The 16,630-nt window shown below is 28.0% G+C and overlaps 3 protein-coding genes across 5 annotated transcripts; all 3 read left to right on the top strand.

Moving 5' to 3' along the window:
• The first annotated feature begins 319 nt into the window (after window positions 1-319).
• Window positions 320-8,238, top strand: LOC114874723 (dnaJ homolog subfamily C member 5). 2 transcript variants are annotated; one of them, XM_029184289.2, is made up of 7 exons: window positions 328-539; window positions 1,157-1,295; window positions 1,813-1,962; window positions 2,042-2,173; window positions 3,677-3,733; window positions 4,602-4,764; window positions 6,122-8,238. In XM_029184289.2, exons 1-7 carry the CDS (start codon window positions 520-522, stop codon window positions 6,187-6,189), a joined length of 729 nt encoding a protein of 242 aa, XP_029040122.1. In that variant the 5' UTR covers window positions 328-519; the 3' UTR covers window positions 6,190-8,238. The 2 variants fall into 2 exon arrangements, with proteins under 2 accessions (XP_029040123.1, XP_029040122.1); XM_029184290.2 differs by lacking the exon at window positions 3,677-3,733 and having other exon boundaries at window positions 320-539.
• Window positions 8,239-8,837: 599 nt separating this feature from the next.
• On the top strand, window positions 8,838-10,966 carry LOC114874730 (HIG1 domain family member 1A, mitochondrial-like). The gene is made up of 3 exons (XM_029184296.2): window positions 8,838-9,028; window positions 9,921-10,063; window positions 10,247-10,966. Exons 2-3 carry the CDS (start codon window positions 9,928-9,930, stop codon window positions 10,429-10,431), a joined length of 321 nt encoding a protein of 106 aa, XP_029040129.1. The 5' UTR covers window positions 8,838-9,028; window positions 9,921-9,927; the 3' UTR covers window positions 10,432-10,966.
• Window positions 10,967-11,079: 113 nt separating this feature from the next.
• On the top strand, window positions 11,080-16,395 carry LOC114874710. 2 transcript variants are annotated; one of them, XM_029184255.2, is made up of 11 exons: window positions 11,080-11,207; window positions 11,520-11,664; window positions 11,878-12,000; window positions 12,339-12,538; window positions 12,804-13,013; window positions 14,181-14,349; window positions 14,418-14,484; window positions 14,549-14,705; window positions 14,853-14,990; window positions 15,073-15,186; window positions 15,264-16,395. In XM_029184255.2, the coding sequence occupies exons 1-11, from the start codon at window positions 11,134-11,136 to the stop codon at window positions 15,484-15,486; spliced, it is 1,620 nt and encodes a 539-aa protein (XP_029040088.1). In that variant the 5' UTR covers window positions 11,080-11,133; the 3' UTR covers window positions 15,487-16,395. The 2 variants fall into 2 exon arrangements, with proteins under 2 accessions (XP_029040088.1, XP_029040089.1); XM_029184256.2 differs by lacking the exon at window positions 11,878-12,000.
• Window positions 16,396-16,630: the final 235 nt, after the last annotated feature.

Here is a 16,630-nt window from a genome sequence, read left to right as displayed (position 1 = left end):
ATTTATAAAGAATCAATAATTGATTGATATACAATGTGGATATATTCAAAAATAGGGATTCCAACGCAAAAAATTCAATTAACAGTTTACAGTTCTACCAATATATAAAAAGTGATAAAGAAAGATGTCGCGTTTGACAATATTTGATTGTCTTTCCTTCAGAAGTCTTTTAAAAATGTTTTATTTGCAAGAAAGTAGTAATTCTAATAAAATTTGTATTTGATCCTTCATCTAGTAAAGATAATATACACCAATAGCTTTGTATTTCCATTATATCATATTGAGTTTGTATTTTCAGTGGCGCCAATTTGGCGCAATTGTGTCCACTTTTGGTACTAAAATATTGAATCCTTTTCCTTGCTATCATCCGACACAACATCTATTCAAAAAGTTACGAGCATTTAATGACGAAAATCATGTACTTGTAGTATAAGACGTCGAACATTCAAAATAACTTTGTAGAAAATTAATTCTACTTTTTTCTATCGTACAATCAAATAACGCAAATTTCCATTAAACATGGATAAAAGAAAAATGTCGTGAGTATTTTACCACCCTTGTTTGAACATTTTAAATTTCTAAAATATTTTTCTCGTACAAAAATATATTGTTTCCTTTCATATCAATCAGTGTCAGCTATTGCATTTAACTTAACGCGTTTATTTTGAAAATTCAAAAATTATACATAATCATAAAATGTTAGGTTAAATCTCGCTGGTTTACTTATGTATCATTTCGTTATTGCTTCTTGATTAATTCTCGTCATAATGTATTATTTATTTTTGCAAAATATAAAGAATGATGAATTTATTACATTATAACATTTTGTTTAAAAATTAACAAGCTTTTAATGCTAGGTTAGTTTGTTACCTTTTAAATGTCTTAACGCGAATTTGAAAATGACTGTCCTTGTCATTTTTTTTTTCCTCTTATAAGTTATTCAGTACACATTGAATTAACTTTTTTTTAATTGTTTACGAAGGTAATGAACAAATTATAGTAATCAGAAAAACAAGGTATGCAAATTTGTAGAATATAGATAATAATGAGTAAAAATTTTTATCTATAATTCAAATTTAAGATTAAAACAAAATAATCATCTGGTAATTTCTTATTAATTAAAGTAATTGATCTATTAACATCTTATTTGTTTCAGGACAGCAGGGGATTCCCTGTACCAAATATTAGAAATTCCAAAAACTGCCACTCCTGAGGAAATCAAAAAAACTTATAGAAAATTAGCATTAAAATATCATCCTGACAAAAATCCAAATAATCCAGAAGCAACAGAAAAGGTAAAATAAATGTAGAAGAATTAATAATTTCTTCACTTTTATAATAAAATGAATAAAATGTTTGAAAATATAGTGTAGTTTGTTTAGTTAACTATATCTTAAAGTTAATTAAATCTTTTATATTTATGTTTTAAAATTGTGGGTACTGAAACAAAATTTTTACTGTATGGAATTTATACTTTAAATGAATCATTTTTAAATATACAGTAGATTAGATAAGATTGAGATCAGATAATATGTAATACCTTTATATCATACAATTTACACAGAATTTCTTAGAAGGTGTATTTTTTTATATATGTGTTATATTTTTACACACTGTAATTGATGATACAATCAAGCTGGTGTAATTTCATTGAAAAGTTATATTTTACTGATTTGAATAAATCTTATAAATCAGATATGTATAACAAATTTCAATAAATGTCTGTAATGTTTATTATTCATAATTAAAATCTGTAGCATAGTTTAAGTACAGTCTATCGTTATAATCTGTTTAAATTGTATTATGTTTCAGTTTAAAGAAATAAATAGAGCCCATTCTATATTAACAGATTTAAGTAAACGAAACATATATGATAACTATGGGTCCCTTGGATTGTACATTGCTGAACAATTCGGCGAAGACAATGTTAATGCATACTGTGTTAATTGCCGTTGGTTCAATGTAAGTGTTCATCTGTTTCCTAATTTTTATTTTACTTTTCAAGTTAGAAATATTAAGTCTATTGATTTGTTATTTATAGGCACTCTTCTTCTTTTGTGCTTTGATAACTGCGTGTTATTGCTGTTGTTGTTGCTGCTGTTGCTGCAACTTCTGTTGTGGCAAGTGCAAGCCTACACCACCAGAAGATAGTGGAGCATACCATAATTTACAGGTAAAATTCTTATTTTTCTATCTTATTTCTTAAAATATATGTAGGTATAAACAATGATATACCTTGTTTAATAATACAATGTTACATACATTCTCTGTAAGTCTTTTCTAGTTGTTATACATGAATTATATTATGACATGTATGTGTGTTTTTCACGTAAGTGTAATTACTAACAAAAAAAAAATAATTATCAGTTAGTGTTTAGTTCCGAAATAAATGCCGTGACTCTTAATATGCCGTGAACTAATTAATGTTCGATTACTATCTCAATCATGAGATCCTTGCATAAAATATACAAGTTTAAAACGAATGGAAATCGTTCCATATATAATGATACTAATCGGCAATTACAAGCCTTGTATGTGTATGTACAAGAACTGTCACATAAAATGTTGTAAGATGTTTTTTTAGAAGAACCTTGGGAGATCTTAACTCCTAGTTGTAAGAATTAACAACATTAATTTTAACGTTATCACCTTCGAAAGGATTATCTATAATTATATTGAAACGAAATGTAAAACGTTTATTTATACTTAACTGTTCCTATAATTTGAGCTTATTAGTCATTCAAAAAACGCTCGTCGAAGTCGCGATTTTTCCTTGTGAGTACTTTAATAACGATATTAAATTCGTATCTACTTAGGTACCTTCTTTTGAATGAATGTTTTCATTCGTTAAAGAATTACGCACTTGAAACTTTAGGTGCTTGTGTACAGACATGTTCACAAAGAAATAATTGTAGAAAATCAAGTATTGCTTTATTTTCTTTATGTAAGTACAGTGGCTTGTTATATTGCCAGTTTACCTCATCGTCGTTATTATACTATCATTTCTTATCAGCAGCAAAAAATTACCTTGGAGCAAGGGATCACATCACGTGGGTAAATCTACTTGTATCAATGAGGCAGCGTTCGGACCCATTTGGGTAGATCTATCCATAGAGAAGAGGCAATGAAATTCAAAGAGGTTGTAAAATCGCTCAAGCGTGAAGAACAAAGAAATCCTATTCTGGAAGGGGAAATAAGGACCCTCAACCTCAGGCCTGATTGTGTTAATTTACCACCTCCCTTCATCTTGGCCGAGTTGCATCTATTATCCTAGGCTTGTGTTAAATAACGTGTTGAATAAGAATTATGTTGCAACCGTGGCAATATAACGAAGTCTGCTGTACTTACACAAAAACTGTAGAACTTATAAATCGTGCAGTTCACGATTCACTGGTCTAAATTTCAGGAGTGCTTTTACTTTTTAATCACTTTTATCGAAGGTGTTTTCACAGAAAAGAAATAACGTTTTTGTTTTTTAAGTTTATAAATCAACATACTTTTTCCATTGTAATTGATTAGTTTCTTAATCATTCACTTCATATTCATCATACGTAATCAATCTGTTATTTCTGGTACCTTTCTGAATTAGCCTAGCATGCACTTCTTACGTTTGCCTTCTTTTTTCTTTAAAATAAAATAGATTAGCGGTTTTGTTTACGTTGTTGTTGTATTATAGCGTGACCAGAATCCAGATGTCGATGTCGTGACGAATCAACCCAGAGCCCCGGCCAAGGTAAGTTTTTCTCATCGGTATCAGTGGTTCTTAATCCTCTAACAAAAGTATTATCAAATTTGGCAATTTGAAAACACGAACAATCATAGTTATCACAGATAATTTGAAATATTTCAAGATACCAGAGAATTTCAAGATTTATCTTTTAAGAATTATTAAAACTTGTTTCTTAAGTTTCATTTTTGATACAGTTACTTGTATTTTACCAGACTAGAATGTAATGTAATGTCTTCTATTTAAAATAACAAAATTGTAACATCAAATTTTGTAATGGATTTTCGTTTCTGATGATTCGTGTTAGATATCACGAAATCAGGAGGAACTGAGAACCATTGAAACAAATTCCTAATACATGTTTCGGCTTTCAATCATTCTCATACTAGCTTTCTGAACATCTTATTTTCTTTTTTTCATCGTGATTTTTACATTCTTTCTGGTTTTAATGCAACAATGTACTGAACGAGAACTGCAGGTTGGTATACGTAGGTTTGCTCGAAAGTAAGAACTCTCTGTTGTGAAAATCTATGAGCACTTCTTGAATAAAGTTGGTTTCAAAATATAGGAATTGATAGGTATAAACAAATCTTCGAAGATTAAGAATTTCAACATTCTTTTCCCTAATGCTTAATATATCTTTTTCTGAACTATGGCCAGTTGCAATTACTGTTCTACAGTTTGTTTATACTCTTCAGAAAGCAAACTCTGTTTATCAAACGTGATTAAATGTAAATTAGAAATGAACAAGTCTCTACCAGGCAAGAGATAAAGTAAATTTTATGCGTACACGTGTATATATAAAACATGCATATGCTTTGGAGAATCATTAATTGGAAGAGTCAATATTCATTGTCACCATTTTGTTCAACAGGAAGAAGAAAGTGACGAGGATGCGATCATAGCGCAACCACAGGGTGGTCCTCCAAATAATTCTAACAACCAGCAACCCATTTTCGCCATGCCCCCGCCACCCACTACAGCTGATGAAAACACAAACTTAAACAGTGGTGCTGAAAGAGTTATTTACACGACTGGTATTTCGAGTACTTAAATATTTAATGCACTTTGTTTAATTAGAGCATATTTTTGTTACATCAACTTTAGCTTTGTTTGCCTATCTTTTCATCTTCTGTTTATTTAATTCCACGCTTCTAGTGAAGTGTATTATTGATATGTGCAACGTAAGCAACAGTTTGATTTCACAAAAAAGTATTTATGTAATTTAACTGTCTCGTAGTTTGCACAAACCTGTCTATTGTTGCAACCTTTTTAATTATCAATTCAAATTCACATTTTTGACAATTTTATATCAGCATTTGAAACGGTACGTTTCTATCTAACTAGCTTAAAAATGAATGAATAAATTAAAAATGAGGAAAAATGTATTTAAGCTGAAACAGTTTATTTAATTGCAATTTTAAATATAGCTACTTTAGCGTTTAGTACAGCTTCGTTAACAAAGCTTCAAAGCTTTACACAGCTTTATAAATTATTACCACTATACCAGTAAAATTCACGGTTTCAAGTTAATATAATTTTTAAAGTGATACGTTTTTGTATCACAACTTGAAGACTTAGAAGTAAATCAGCCATATATTCTAATAGATATTAATTTCTTATTGACTACGAACATGTTACAAATTTTGTACATAAAGAGAATTATATATACAAAGTAACTTTGTCTTCATATTGGATTTTTCTATTTTACTGGATAGAATGATTGTAAATGAACTTCAAGTTACTGTCGTAGATGTATTTAATTCTTTGTAGGTCTCGAAATTGATTTAAAAACAAATATTGAAACTTGGCTTATTTTGTAAATAATTTGGAGTAGGTATTCCTTTATCGTAGTTTTCGATGTCTACTAGAAAACTGCATAAGGAATTAAGTTAAATATGTTGTTTTCGAATTTTTGGAAACCGAATCTTATTTTTAATGCTTTTTATAATATAATAAATGTCATGCCGATAATATTTGTTTTCTATTTATAATATTCTCTGATACCAGGTTAGTGTAATTACATTCGAAAGTAGTATTTAATGTAATAATTTTAAGTACACTGAAATTTAATGCAATAACATTAGCAGTTTTCTCTTTAAAGTCATGAGTATTTAGTGCTATCTTGTTATGAGCATTTTCTTTTGACCTGCACCATAACTCAAAGTTGCAAGGAGTTTGTTCAGGTGAGTTGAGAAGCCATTGTAAAGATTCATCTTTTCCCAATCAATGAAGATTACAAGGCAAGTACAAATGAAATATAAGTACAACACATAGCATGATAGTTATAATACTTTTGTAATTGTTGTTTTTTCTAGAATTACATTGTAATTTCTATGAAAAAAATGGTATATCACATATATGTATAACTTATTTGTTTCTTGTTCAATGTAGCGGCATCCACAAACCCCTTCGCTGCAGTAAATGTTGGAACGACCGATACGAGTACAACAAAATGGTAGTCGCCGAAAGATAGAGACATTATGGGGGTATGAGCGTTAGAAAATTCGTTCTATAATTTTTCAGGGGGTAGAATTTATGTACCTATATGAATGATGTACCAAGCAAAGATAAAATTTTGAAAATAGTTCCAATCATTGAAGTTAAAAATAATCAACATTAATTATCTAACATAAATTATGAAATTTAAAAAAAATTCTGGGGTATTTAAGTTTTTTTTTATTAAGAATCTTTAGAGTTTAAAATATGAAATGAATGTTCGTACGTAAATACACCCCCTTCTGCGAATAGACGTACCAGAAAAGTGACAAAGATGGACCTTGGCATATAATATTTCATTCACAGATTTTCTAACATTGTCAATGGTAAAAACAATATAATGATAAACATTTTGTCAATGCATGAAACACGTAAACAAAATATACGTACGCGAGTATAAATATCAATGGCTTAAAATGAATAGAAAACATTGTTAAAATTCCTGTTAATTAATCATACCGTTATGTGTTTATCATTAGTCTTGTTTAATATGATAATTAATATAGCGATCGTTCAAATGAAATAAAATAAAAATTATTCATTTGTACAGTTATAAATGTATCCAACTGCTACTTGTTCCAATAGATTTATTTTAAATAATAATTTTGCCATATAAAAGATAGTTATGTACATATAAGGAGTCAATTCGTTTGAATGCGGCACTTCCAGTGTTTATTAGGATGATGTAAAATTAATGCACAGTATTAATATTCGTTTCGATTATTTATATTCGCCGAGAATATTTTAAATTTATGAAAAAGTAGATTCTAGGAGAAAAGATTTATTATATTGTTAAGTAAATGTTATGGGAAATGATAGAGGGAGAAAGACTTTTCTTTGAAATATTGTTTTATACAACAACTAATTTATAAAAAATTGTAAATTGGAAAATGAATTATGCTTTTAATTATTAAAGTTAATATTTGTAGTACATGTACTGAATATGCTAAACTTTACAATCCTCCAATTTTTTACTACTTTGTTGTAAAGTAAGTATTCTATACAACAAATGAGTCAAGAAGCTTGTTTCAGCTTTCATGGAACTAATTCCTATTCATATTCAATATGTATATCTTTATAAGTTACTTGAGAAATGTAACATAGAAAATCGTATGTGGTCTATAATTTTTAATGTAAGAATGATATTAATAGACATTATTGTATTCCAGGGAAACTGAAAAACTATTTTTTATTGTAATATAAGTAATTGTAAAACAAATAGTACAGATTGTATTAATTTTACAACATCCTAATATTAATTAATAAGTCGTTACACAGACATATGCCGTGAACTATTTCATTTATAATTAAAATTAAACAAGTAAATACTTACGTTACTCTAACAATCCAAGGCTCGTACTATATTTGTAAATATCTATGCAATGTATTATGAAGTAGACAATTATTGAACTGGTGTCATGCAAATATCATGTATGTGTAGTATAATACATTATACATATATAATACGATTGTACGTATGCACATACATATGAGTATGTATACAGAGTGGGCCATTTAAATAAGAGTTTCAGGCAACTCCAAGCTATGAATGCACTATACACATTTACTTAACAATTTTCTTGTGTCAATAATAGTAATAGCCATTACTGAATTATACTAAAAGAATTTTGCATTCTGTGCATAAATATATGCATGCATGCATACACTCATACATGTAATTTGTTGTTGAAAAATCTGTAGAATACATTTTACGTGAATGTAATCTGTTATGAACCTATATATATTTATATACACTTATATACATTTAATCATGGTTTGAACAATCTGTTAAAAGATAGAAGGAGAATATGATCCGTATGGATCATGAGAGTTTCAATTAAATATCTAGCAATTAAATAAAAAATGAAATGGTCTACACAAAATTTGAGTACTGAAAGCCACTGTTCCTTTGTGCTATTTCATTACCTTCTCTCTTTGATTTCGAAATAAAATAAATTCAAAGTGTGAAAAATTGTGTAACTTATTATAAGCATATTATATAAAAAAAATAAATATCTAATTCCATCTACAAAGCAATTATTATATCTACTACATTGTATTACGTCCTTATCTATTTCAAGTTAGGATTAGTACATTATTAAATAAATGTTTGACAAACTTGGATTTTAAAAGAGCGCCATAAATTATTTTTAAAATTCGATCCTAGCTCCATCTATATAAAAGGGCTAAAATTACTCAACAACTTACTGACTGAGTTTCCAGAACAGTAGAACACTAGCGCATCTAGCGGAAACTACTTGCCAGCTAGTTTCCACCGTTCTCTGATAGATGTGCTAGTGTTCCTCTGTTTCGGAAGCCCGGTTGGTAAGTTGTTGAGTAGTTTCAGCCTATTTTATATAGATGGAGCTAGAATCGAATTATAAAAATAATTGATGGCGCTCTTTTTAAAATGCAAGTTTGTCAAACATTTATTTTAATAATTTTCTAGTTTTAAGCTTGTTTTGACTAATTTCTAAAAAATATAATCAAAAGGAGTCATAATATTGTCTTTTCATTTATGAGTGCGAGGTGTGATAGAAGGGAAACTGGTAAAACATAGACCTAACCTAACCTTCTTGTATCTGTAGTCACCTATGGTAGTCACTGACTAGTGACTACGTAGTCACTGACTAATGTTACGAACGAGTTATTCGCAATCATTTGCAATCTAAAGTTCGTTCATGAAATCGTGCGGAATTGCATCGTGACAATCGTCACGAAAACTAAGGAAATTTAATACTCTGGGGTATTTGAACTGAGATTTAAATATTTGGGATTTTATATATTGTTCGGAAGACAAAGGTAAATGTTTACCTATTGCGATTTACAAATTTCCTATAATGCAGTAATTTATTAATAATTGTTAATTAACACAATTTCATTGATTAACTTATGTCTGTTATTACAATTTTTATTATTGTTATGCATTATTGTTATGACAGCATAAATACCTACAATAGTATAATTAAAAATGAGAATTTATCATTTCATTTATCGATCGGGACCAACAAATTTTACCATTTTATAACATTAAATCATAGTATATCCTAATAACGCATCAATTATTTCGTCCTTTAAGTATTAACATTTAATTGGTATAAGCTACCATTGATATCTTATTTTATAATTATAAAATAAATCGAAAATGTTCAAACCTCATTACCTTAACATTAAAATATATATATATATAGAAGTACGCTCACGTTTTTTTCTTAAATCGATAAAAGTGCGTATATAGAAAGAAAATGTGATAAATCAATACATAGATACATACCACGTATGTATTATTCACAATGGTATTTTTCACCATGGAAATATTCATATTATTTCGATAAAGGAAATAATATGACGAAATACTGATGATGTAATATAACACGTGCAGTGTTAATATCAATGCAGAAGTAATTTTGGCTATATAAATATATAGTACTAATATATTTCTTTTTATGTTTTGAGCAGTATTATTTTTCAAACTAATATTTAAATAAATAAATTTATAATGAATCCCTTTTAACGATAATACAGTAAAATTTAAAAAATTATGATTATAATGAAACATTATAAAACATCTGTATGTAGTTTATATATTTTATTAATGTATAAAAGTAATTCCATATCCGCGCATGTGCGCATAATAAAGTTATATAAATTCATTAATTAAATTTCTTTATCTATTTGAATGTGATATGTGTAGGTGAACAATGGATCAGTACTCGCATGCTGAACCAGTAGAGATCCCAGAAGAGGCTCTTAAACTAACATTAGAGAATGAAGAACCAGCAGGATTAGGACAAAGCTTATATAAAACAATGCAAAGATCACCATTTCTTATAGCTGGTACATGTTTAATAGATCTATTAGATCTAAGAATTATTCTTTTAACAGTAAAAAGTATTTATAAATGAAACTGTTAATTTTGCAAATGTATTATCCCATATTGATTTTTCTACTTTTTTTATTGAAGTAAGAAAAATTTCATGATATGTAATAGATATTAATAATCAGTATGTTTTTTTATAGGTATACTAGGTTTTGGTGCAGTATGCGGCATAGGTGCCTACAAGTGGAAGACTAGAACTATTAAACCTTCCTTGTTCTTCATACAGTTAAGAGTTGCAGCTCAATCTACTGCATTAGGATTTATAACTCTAGGAATGGTGTATCAGATGTATAAAGATTATGCTAGTAAACAGAAACCTACATGATGATATTTGTCATTTGTCATTATTTAGTGAACAAATGTATCATAAAAATGAAGAAAAGTAAGATATTATAATATTGAAAATGAACAAATTATGATTAATTTAGATTTTACAGTAGAAACTATAAGCATTATACAGGAATATAAAATCTGTAATTTTTATGATCTACGTCAAGTAACTCTATAAGAAAAACACCATCAATAGTATTTGTTTTTATGCAATAATATTTTAATATTCTCTCAAATGTATATATTATTAAGAGTATGAAATTCTTTATTTATTTAACTTATTATCTTTGAAGATATTATATTTCTAAGAATGCTTTTAAAATAAACTCTGTAACAATCAATAAAATTTAGAGTAAAGTTATTATTCCTATTGAGAAATATTGGAGAAAACTGAAATGGTTTCAACAAACTTCTGAAAGAATATGTTTTAGAATTTTAATTAAACTCCAAATTCATGATTTCTGTTAAACATTATTTGTGAACATATTACATCAATTTGTAAATAATAAAGCTTATGTAAAATAACTAAATTTTTTTATTTACTAAAACCTGAAAGTGTTCTTTAAAATGTTTAAAATACATGTATGTGTTTATCCATAATTTAATTTATATTGACATATACATATGTATTTCTGGATAGTAAATATGTAGTATTAGATCCATAAGAGCTTACTTCAAGTTGTTAAAATACGCAAAGATGGCTGAAGAAAGTGACAGGAGTCAATTGCCACCCGGCTGGGAATGCCGATATGATATACGAAGTGGTCGTCCGTATGTAAATTCAGATAAAAATTCATTATATTTGATCAATGAATATTATAATAAAAAAATATTAACAATTGGAATACCTTTCTCTTCTCATAAATGGCTTGCGTTACGCAATGTCTATTTCATCGAATTTTATTCCGTCGTTTGATTTTCTGATACATACAAATTTAATAAAAAACATTGACAAATAAAATTATTAATCATGTTTCCTTGTACACTTTAAAACATGATATGTTAATCGTTTTAAAGATGTACAATTAACAATTGTAACGTATTAATTTTATAAATCAATTAAAACAAAAAAATACTTTTCAGATATTTTATAAATCATTTTAATCGTACAACAACATGGGAAGATCCGAGAGTAAGATATTGGCAGTATTCTCAGTATATACAGTCACAAAATTCAATGGCACTGAGTTCTGCTACAACTATAACTTCCCAAGATATACCCATGCAGGTCTGTAGATAATTCCTGCTTTACATTAAATTTGTCACATTACTAAACATCCATTTACATACATATATATTAACATTTGGATGTTTTTATCATTGCACTTATGCATGTATCAAAATGTACTAATTGCACTTCCGATATATATATATATATATATTTTTGTCATATGCACATGCTGCATTTGGATAAAATATGTAATGTACTACAAAATAATAGACTGGTGGAAATGGAAGTGGTGGACATTTAGGTTATACAGGAGCTCACAGAGCTCCACAAATCTATCCAACACCGTCTCCCTATCATAATCCGCAACTTGCATTTTTACCTCCTAGTTTACAGGTAGGTAATTTACATTTGCAAATGTGTTACTTATTATTTGATATTTCAATATAATAGTTTATAATACAATGAGATCTCAGTTAGTCAATTTATCATTAATTTTCTTTACATAAAAAGTATCCTATACAAGTGGCACAAACGGAATCCTTAAAGTAGTTAGAGATGAAATGGTAATATAAAACAAAATTTGCTTTGTATTAATTTTATATAGAAATCTTAAATTTATTTCATGTAATTAATCTTAGATCTCATTAAGTATATTCTATAAATATAATTGTTTAATGTTTAACATTTAATGAATAATAGCCACAATAGTTTAATCCAAATAATTTATATAGGAACTGAAAACTCCATTATCTTTGAAATCAGTTAGTGTCATGACAAACAGATTTGGGGACATGACAATTGGATCACCTACTCCAATAAGGAATATGGAAACAAGTTTAACTCAGAACTCTGATACTGAACTACAAGTTGCTAAAATCAATGCTATGTTTCCAACTGTTTCTGACACTCATATTCGACTTCTTTTAAAAAAGTAAGTTTCAAAATTTAATATATTTAGTATTATATTCATGCCATTAAAAAAGATTCTAATTAACTCTTTTCCTTATTCAAAATGTAATTTTTATTATCTTTAAGGCCAAACTATATTAATGCACAAAGTTGTACTTTTTTTAATGTATTTGGTTACATTTATGCTGGTGGTTTTATTTATGCCAATTAAAAATTGGCTTCTTTTCAATGAGTTTTGCTAGCACTGTTTCAAATATAGGGCTAAGGTGGTAGCTGATATCTTTCAGATACCATAACAGAGCAGCTTTGGTTGTCAGCGCTCTCCAAGTGGAAAAGAATCCCCTTTGTGCTCCAGGACCATGCACACCTGTGGGAGTTCATTCAAACTACACTATACCAAGATGGCGATTACCACCGCATGCTATACATGCAGCTCTAACATTGAGTCCGCCTCGTGGGGTTCGGCCAGCCCCACACTCCCCAAAAATGAAACTTAGGTTCTTTCGATATTTACAATTTCAATTTCATCCATTATGGATGTTAGATGTTGATATTGTATATTGCAATAATTTCAAAGAAATGTATCAGATAAAAAGTAGAGTACTATGTTTATCTGTTTACTTTATGTATCTGGTATATTTCGTCGGTATGATTATTCAGTACTATGTAGTAATTAGCATGTACTGTTACATGTTGCAGATAATAAGTTTTTTATTTCCTATGGAAATAAATTTGAAAATTAAAAATCATTGTATCTGCAGTGTGTTAATCTTCTAAGTAAAGTTTAATGAATCATGATATTTAAAGTATTAGTGTAATATGAGAATGCAAAATGTCTTAATCCCATTTGCAATAAAATTTTGTAGATGTTTTATGTCATACATAGTAGATAAAGTTGTGTCAAGTAGTTATCAAAGAATGAAATTAGAAAGGCCAAACAAATTTTCTTTATTTTCTTTATTTAACTCTTATTTATCTTTTCCCCCTTTTTTTAAATTTAATATTTATCATTTGGAATCAATTTTTTCTTTCAGTTTCTTCCTGGTTTACAGTACACCTCATATTGGATAGTGTAAAATTACCCAGAGCCTAGGTTTGTTTAAGTTTTATGTTACTAATATGTTTTGTTTAATTTTTAGTAACAAAAACTGAGTTTGTTTTGTTATTACATTGTATGCTGTAATAAGGAACTGTTTGTTAAAGGTTTATATTTAAGTGTAAATTTACAAAACATTATACACTATTATATAATTTAATAGACATCTCCGCTTACGTACATATACACACATACAATATTTTAAAGATCTACCATGCATGCAGCAGAATACCGGTTTATTCAAAAGAAATGTGATTTGAGCATGGTAGTAGTATATGCATGTGTATTATGTCATACATTTAAAGTATATTATTCTCTTGATATTTTAAATTGTTAATCTATTGATTACACATGCAAATAATGTATAATGTTGGTAATATTTTGCATATAGTTTATTAATTTATTTTAATACCTGATTATTTTTATTATTATTTCTGCTATATTTAGTTTGATTTATGGGTCAATTATTTGTTGCACAATGTTGAATCTTGTACTGTAGATTATGTCTGTACTTGTTATGAGATGAAGTATTTATATAAATATTATATGAATAACGGTATGTGTACAGGTACCTGAAGAATGTATTTCCGAAAGTGGAAGAAACTATGTTGCTTGATATTTTGGAGCAAAGTGATAACAATGTTCAAAAAGCTTCTGAAAAACTGATTGATCTGGGCTATGAAAAACGAAATCCTACAGCTCCCAGATCACAAGCAAAACGAAAAGAGGAAGAACAAGTAACGTATTAAATTTCCTTTTACTATTATTTCATTCCTTTGATTAATTCTATTTGATGTGATTACAGATGAGAAATGTACAACATGCCCCTACTCCTCCGCCGCGAATGAAAAGTTTAGAAGATAAAAATAAAAGTAAGTATGTTTATTAATGCTTTCTAAATGCCGGCGTTTTAATTGTTATATTGCAATTTATTAGTAAAAGCACGTTTAATGGAGAAGTATAAATCAGTGCCGGAAAGAGTTATAATGCTTGCTATGGATAGTGTTGATTACGATGAGGAAAAAGCAATACACATACTAGACATTATGGTTATGGAAGAAGCAACAAGACCTGTATGTACAAGTAGTCAAAGGTAATTAAAAGTCAAATGGACTATAGGCCTAAATAGATAGTTCATTATATTTTGACATCCTTGACATCATTGTAATATAACAATGGAATAAACCTTCTAATTGTGTGTGTGTGTGTACATATATATATATATCTAACAAATTTGTAGCAGTAGAAGCGACGAAAGGAAAGATAGTCCACCGGTAATCGAAGCTGTAAAGTTAACTGCATCGCCAATTAAAAAAATAGTTAAGGATGCAGATTCTGAAAAATCTAAGCGATCTAAAAATAAAATAGAAATTCCAAAGTAAGGCACGGTATTACATTGTATTAAAAGTTTCCTAATAATGGAGTCAAGTTTTTGAAGAATATAAAAATGGCGTTTTCAGAGTTTCCCGAGGAACAAGTACTACAGAAGATAATGAATATAAATCTCCATACTTGACAAAACCTATAGGACCAAACCCTGATTTACCAAAAGGAGCTGATAATGATTTACTGCTGTAGGTTTAAAGTTCACTTTCTATGCATGGGTTTTAATAATATTATCACTGTATTTATTTTTATACCAAATGTTTAGACCTGATTATGCACCATGGTCAGGACCAGATCCAAATCTATTGACGAAGGAGATATTCAGTAAAACACTAGCAAAAGGGCACGATGCAAATTTGGTTTCTGGGAGTCGTTGCATTGCTAAAGGCCCTAATTCAGAATTAAGGAAAGGTTCACTGAGGGGATTAACTCAAGGTTCTATCTATTCTCAACGAAACGTATCTAACACTGAGAGTCGTGGTAAATGAAATATATTTAATTGTTTCTTTGTTAATTTTTATTTTTGTTAAGTAGAAAAATAATTTTTGTTTCGTGCAAAGCACGTCTTTGTATTCTGTTTTTTGTTTTTTGTTTTTCACTGAATATTAATCAATCGAAATATTCAGATTTTTATAGATACGGTATAAACTTTAAAAATATCAATTTTAATTCTATGTTTTATTATATATTTATGCTGCAACCATATTGATAAATATTTGTTATGTTTATCTTTTACTTGTTGACGAGTTTCGTTATTCTTTTATGTTTATTAGTTTGATATATTGGACATAGAAGCTAAATTTGATAAAGTAATATGTACATACAAGGTAGTAGTAGGTAGACTATAATTGTGAAAGAATGAGCAAAGAAGTGTTCAGGTTTACTTACACACGAAAACTTTAAATCATTTTAAAAGTATATCATATTCAACTATGCATTATCAATTTGGAAATATTACCATGCTTCCACTTATGACATATCTTGTCATTTTTAAGCTGTACATAAATGTGACCAAGTTTTTAATTAGTCGCAAAATAATTTTAAAAATCTTTGATATTTATTCAATTATCGTAATGTTGTATTTTAAACGAAAAGACTTAGTAATGAACTTATTTGCAAATGTGGATACAATTTCTAATTATTTATCTTTGAATGCAACATATTCGTAGTAGTAATAACAACTAATTCTATGATAAAATATTTTGCAGTAATAATGTTAATTTTCGTATTTATTTAATTAAATGTTAGACCTAAACAAATGTCTCATTGTAACGAAACAAAGTGTTGAAATATGCTACATTTCATTATGAAATTAAAACACATATTTCATTTCAATTAAAAGGTTCAAAGTTTTTCAATTTTTGAATGTTTTGTTAACAGTATTATTATGTGTTTTTATTAAAATTATTATGTTATGTATATTTATAATGTAAGATATAAAAAGTTATTAATATTTCAACACTTAAAATTTTAACTATTATAATTGTATTTTCGTTGTTATTTACAAGATTTATAACCATAATCATGGATTTACAGCCAACTTATTCAGTATTATAAAATATTTGGAATAAATATAAGAGTAAGACAAAATTCATTAATTATGCGACGAATATTTCAAAAGCTATTAGTTTT

This window comes from Osmia bicornis, chromosome 4 (assembly GCF_907164935.1).
Source record: "Osmia bicornis bicornis chromosome 4, iOsmBic2.1, whole genome shotgun sequence".
In the NCBI taxonomy this organism is placed as follows: Eukaryota; Metazoa; Arthropoda; class Insecta; order Hymenoptera; family Megachilidae; genus Osmia; species Osmia bicornis.
This window is presented reverse-complemented; position numbering and strand designations above follow the sequence as displayed.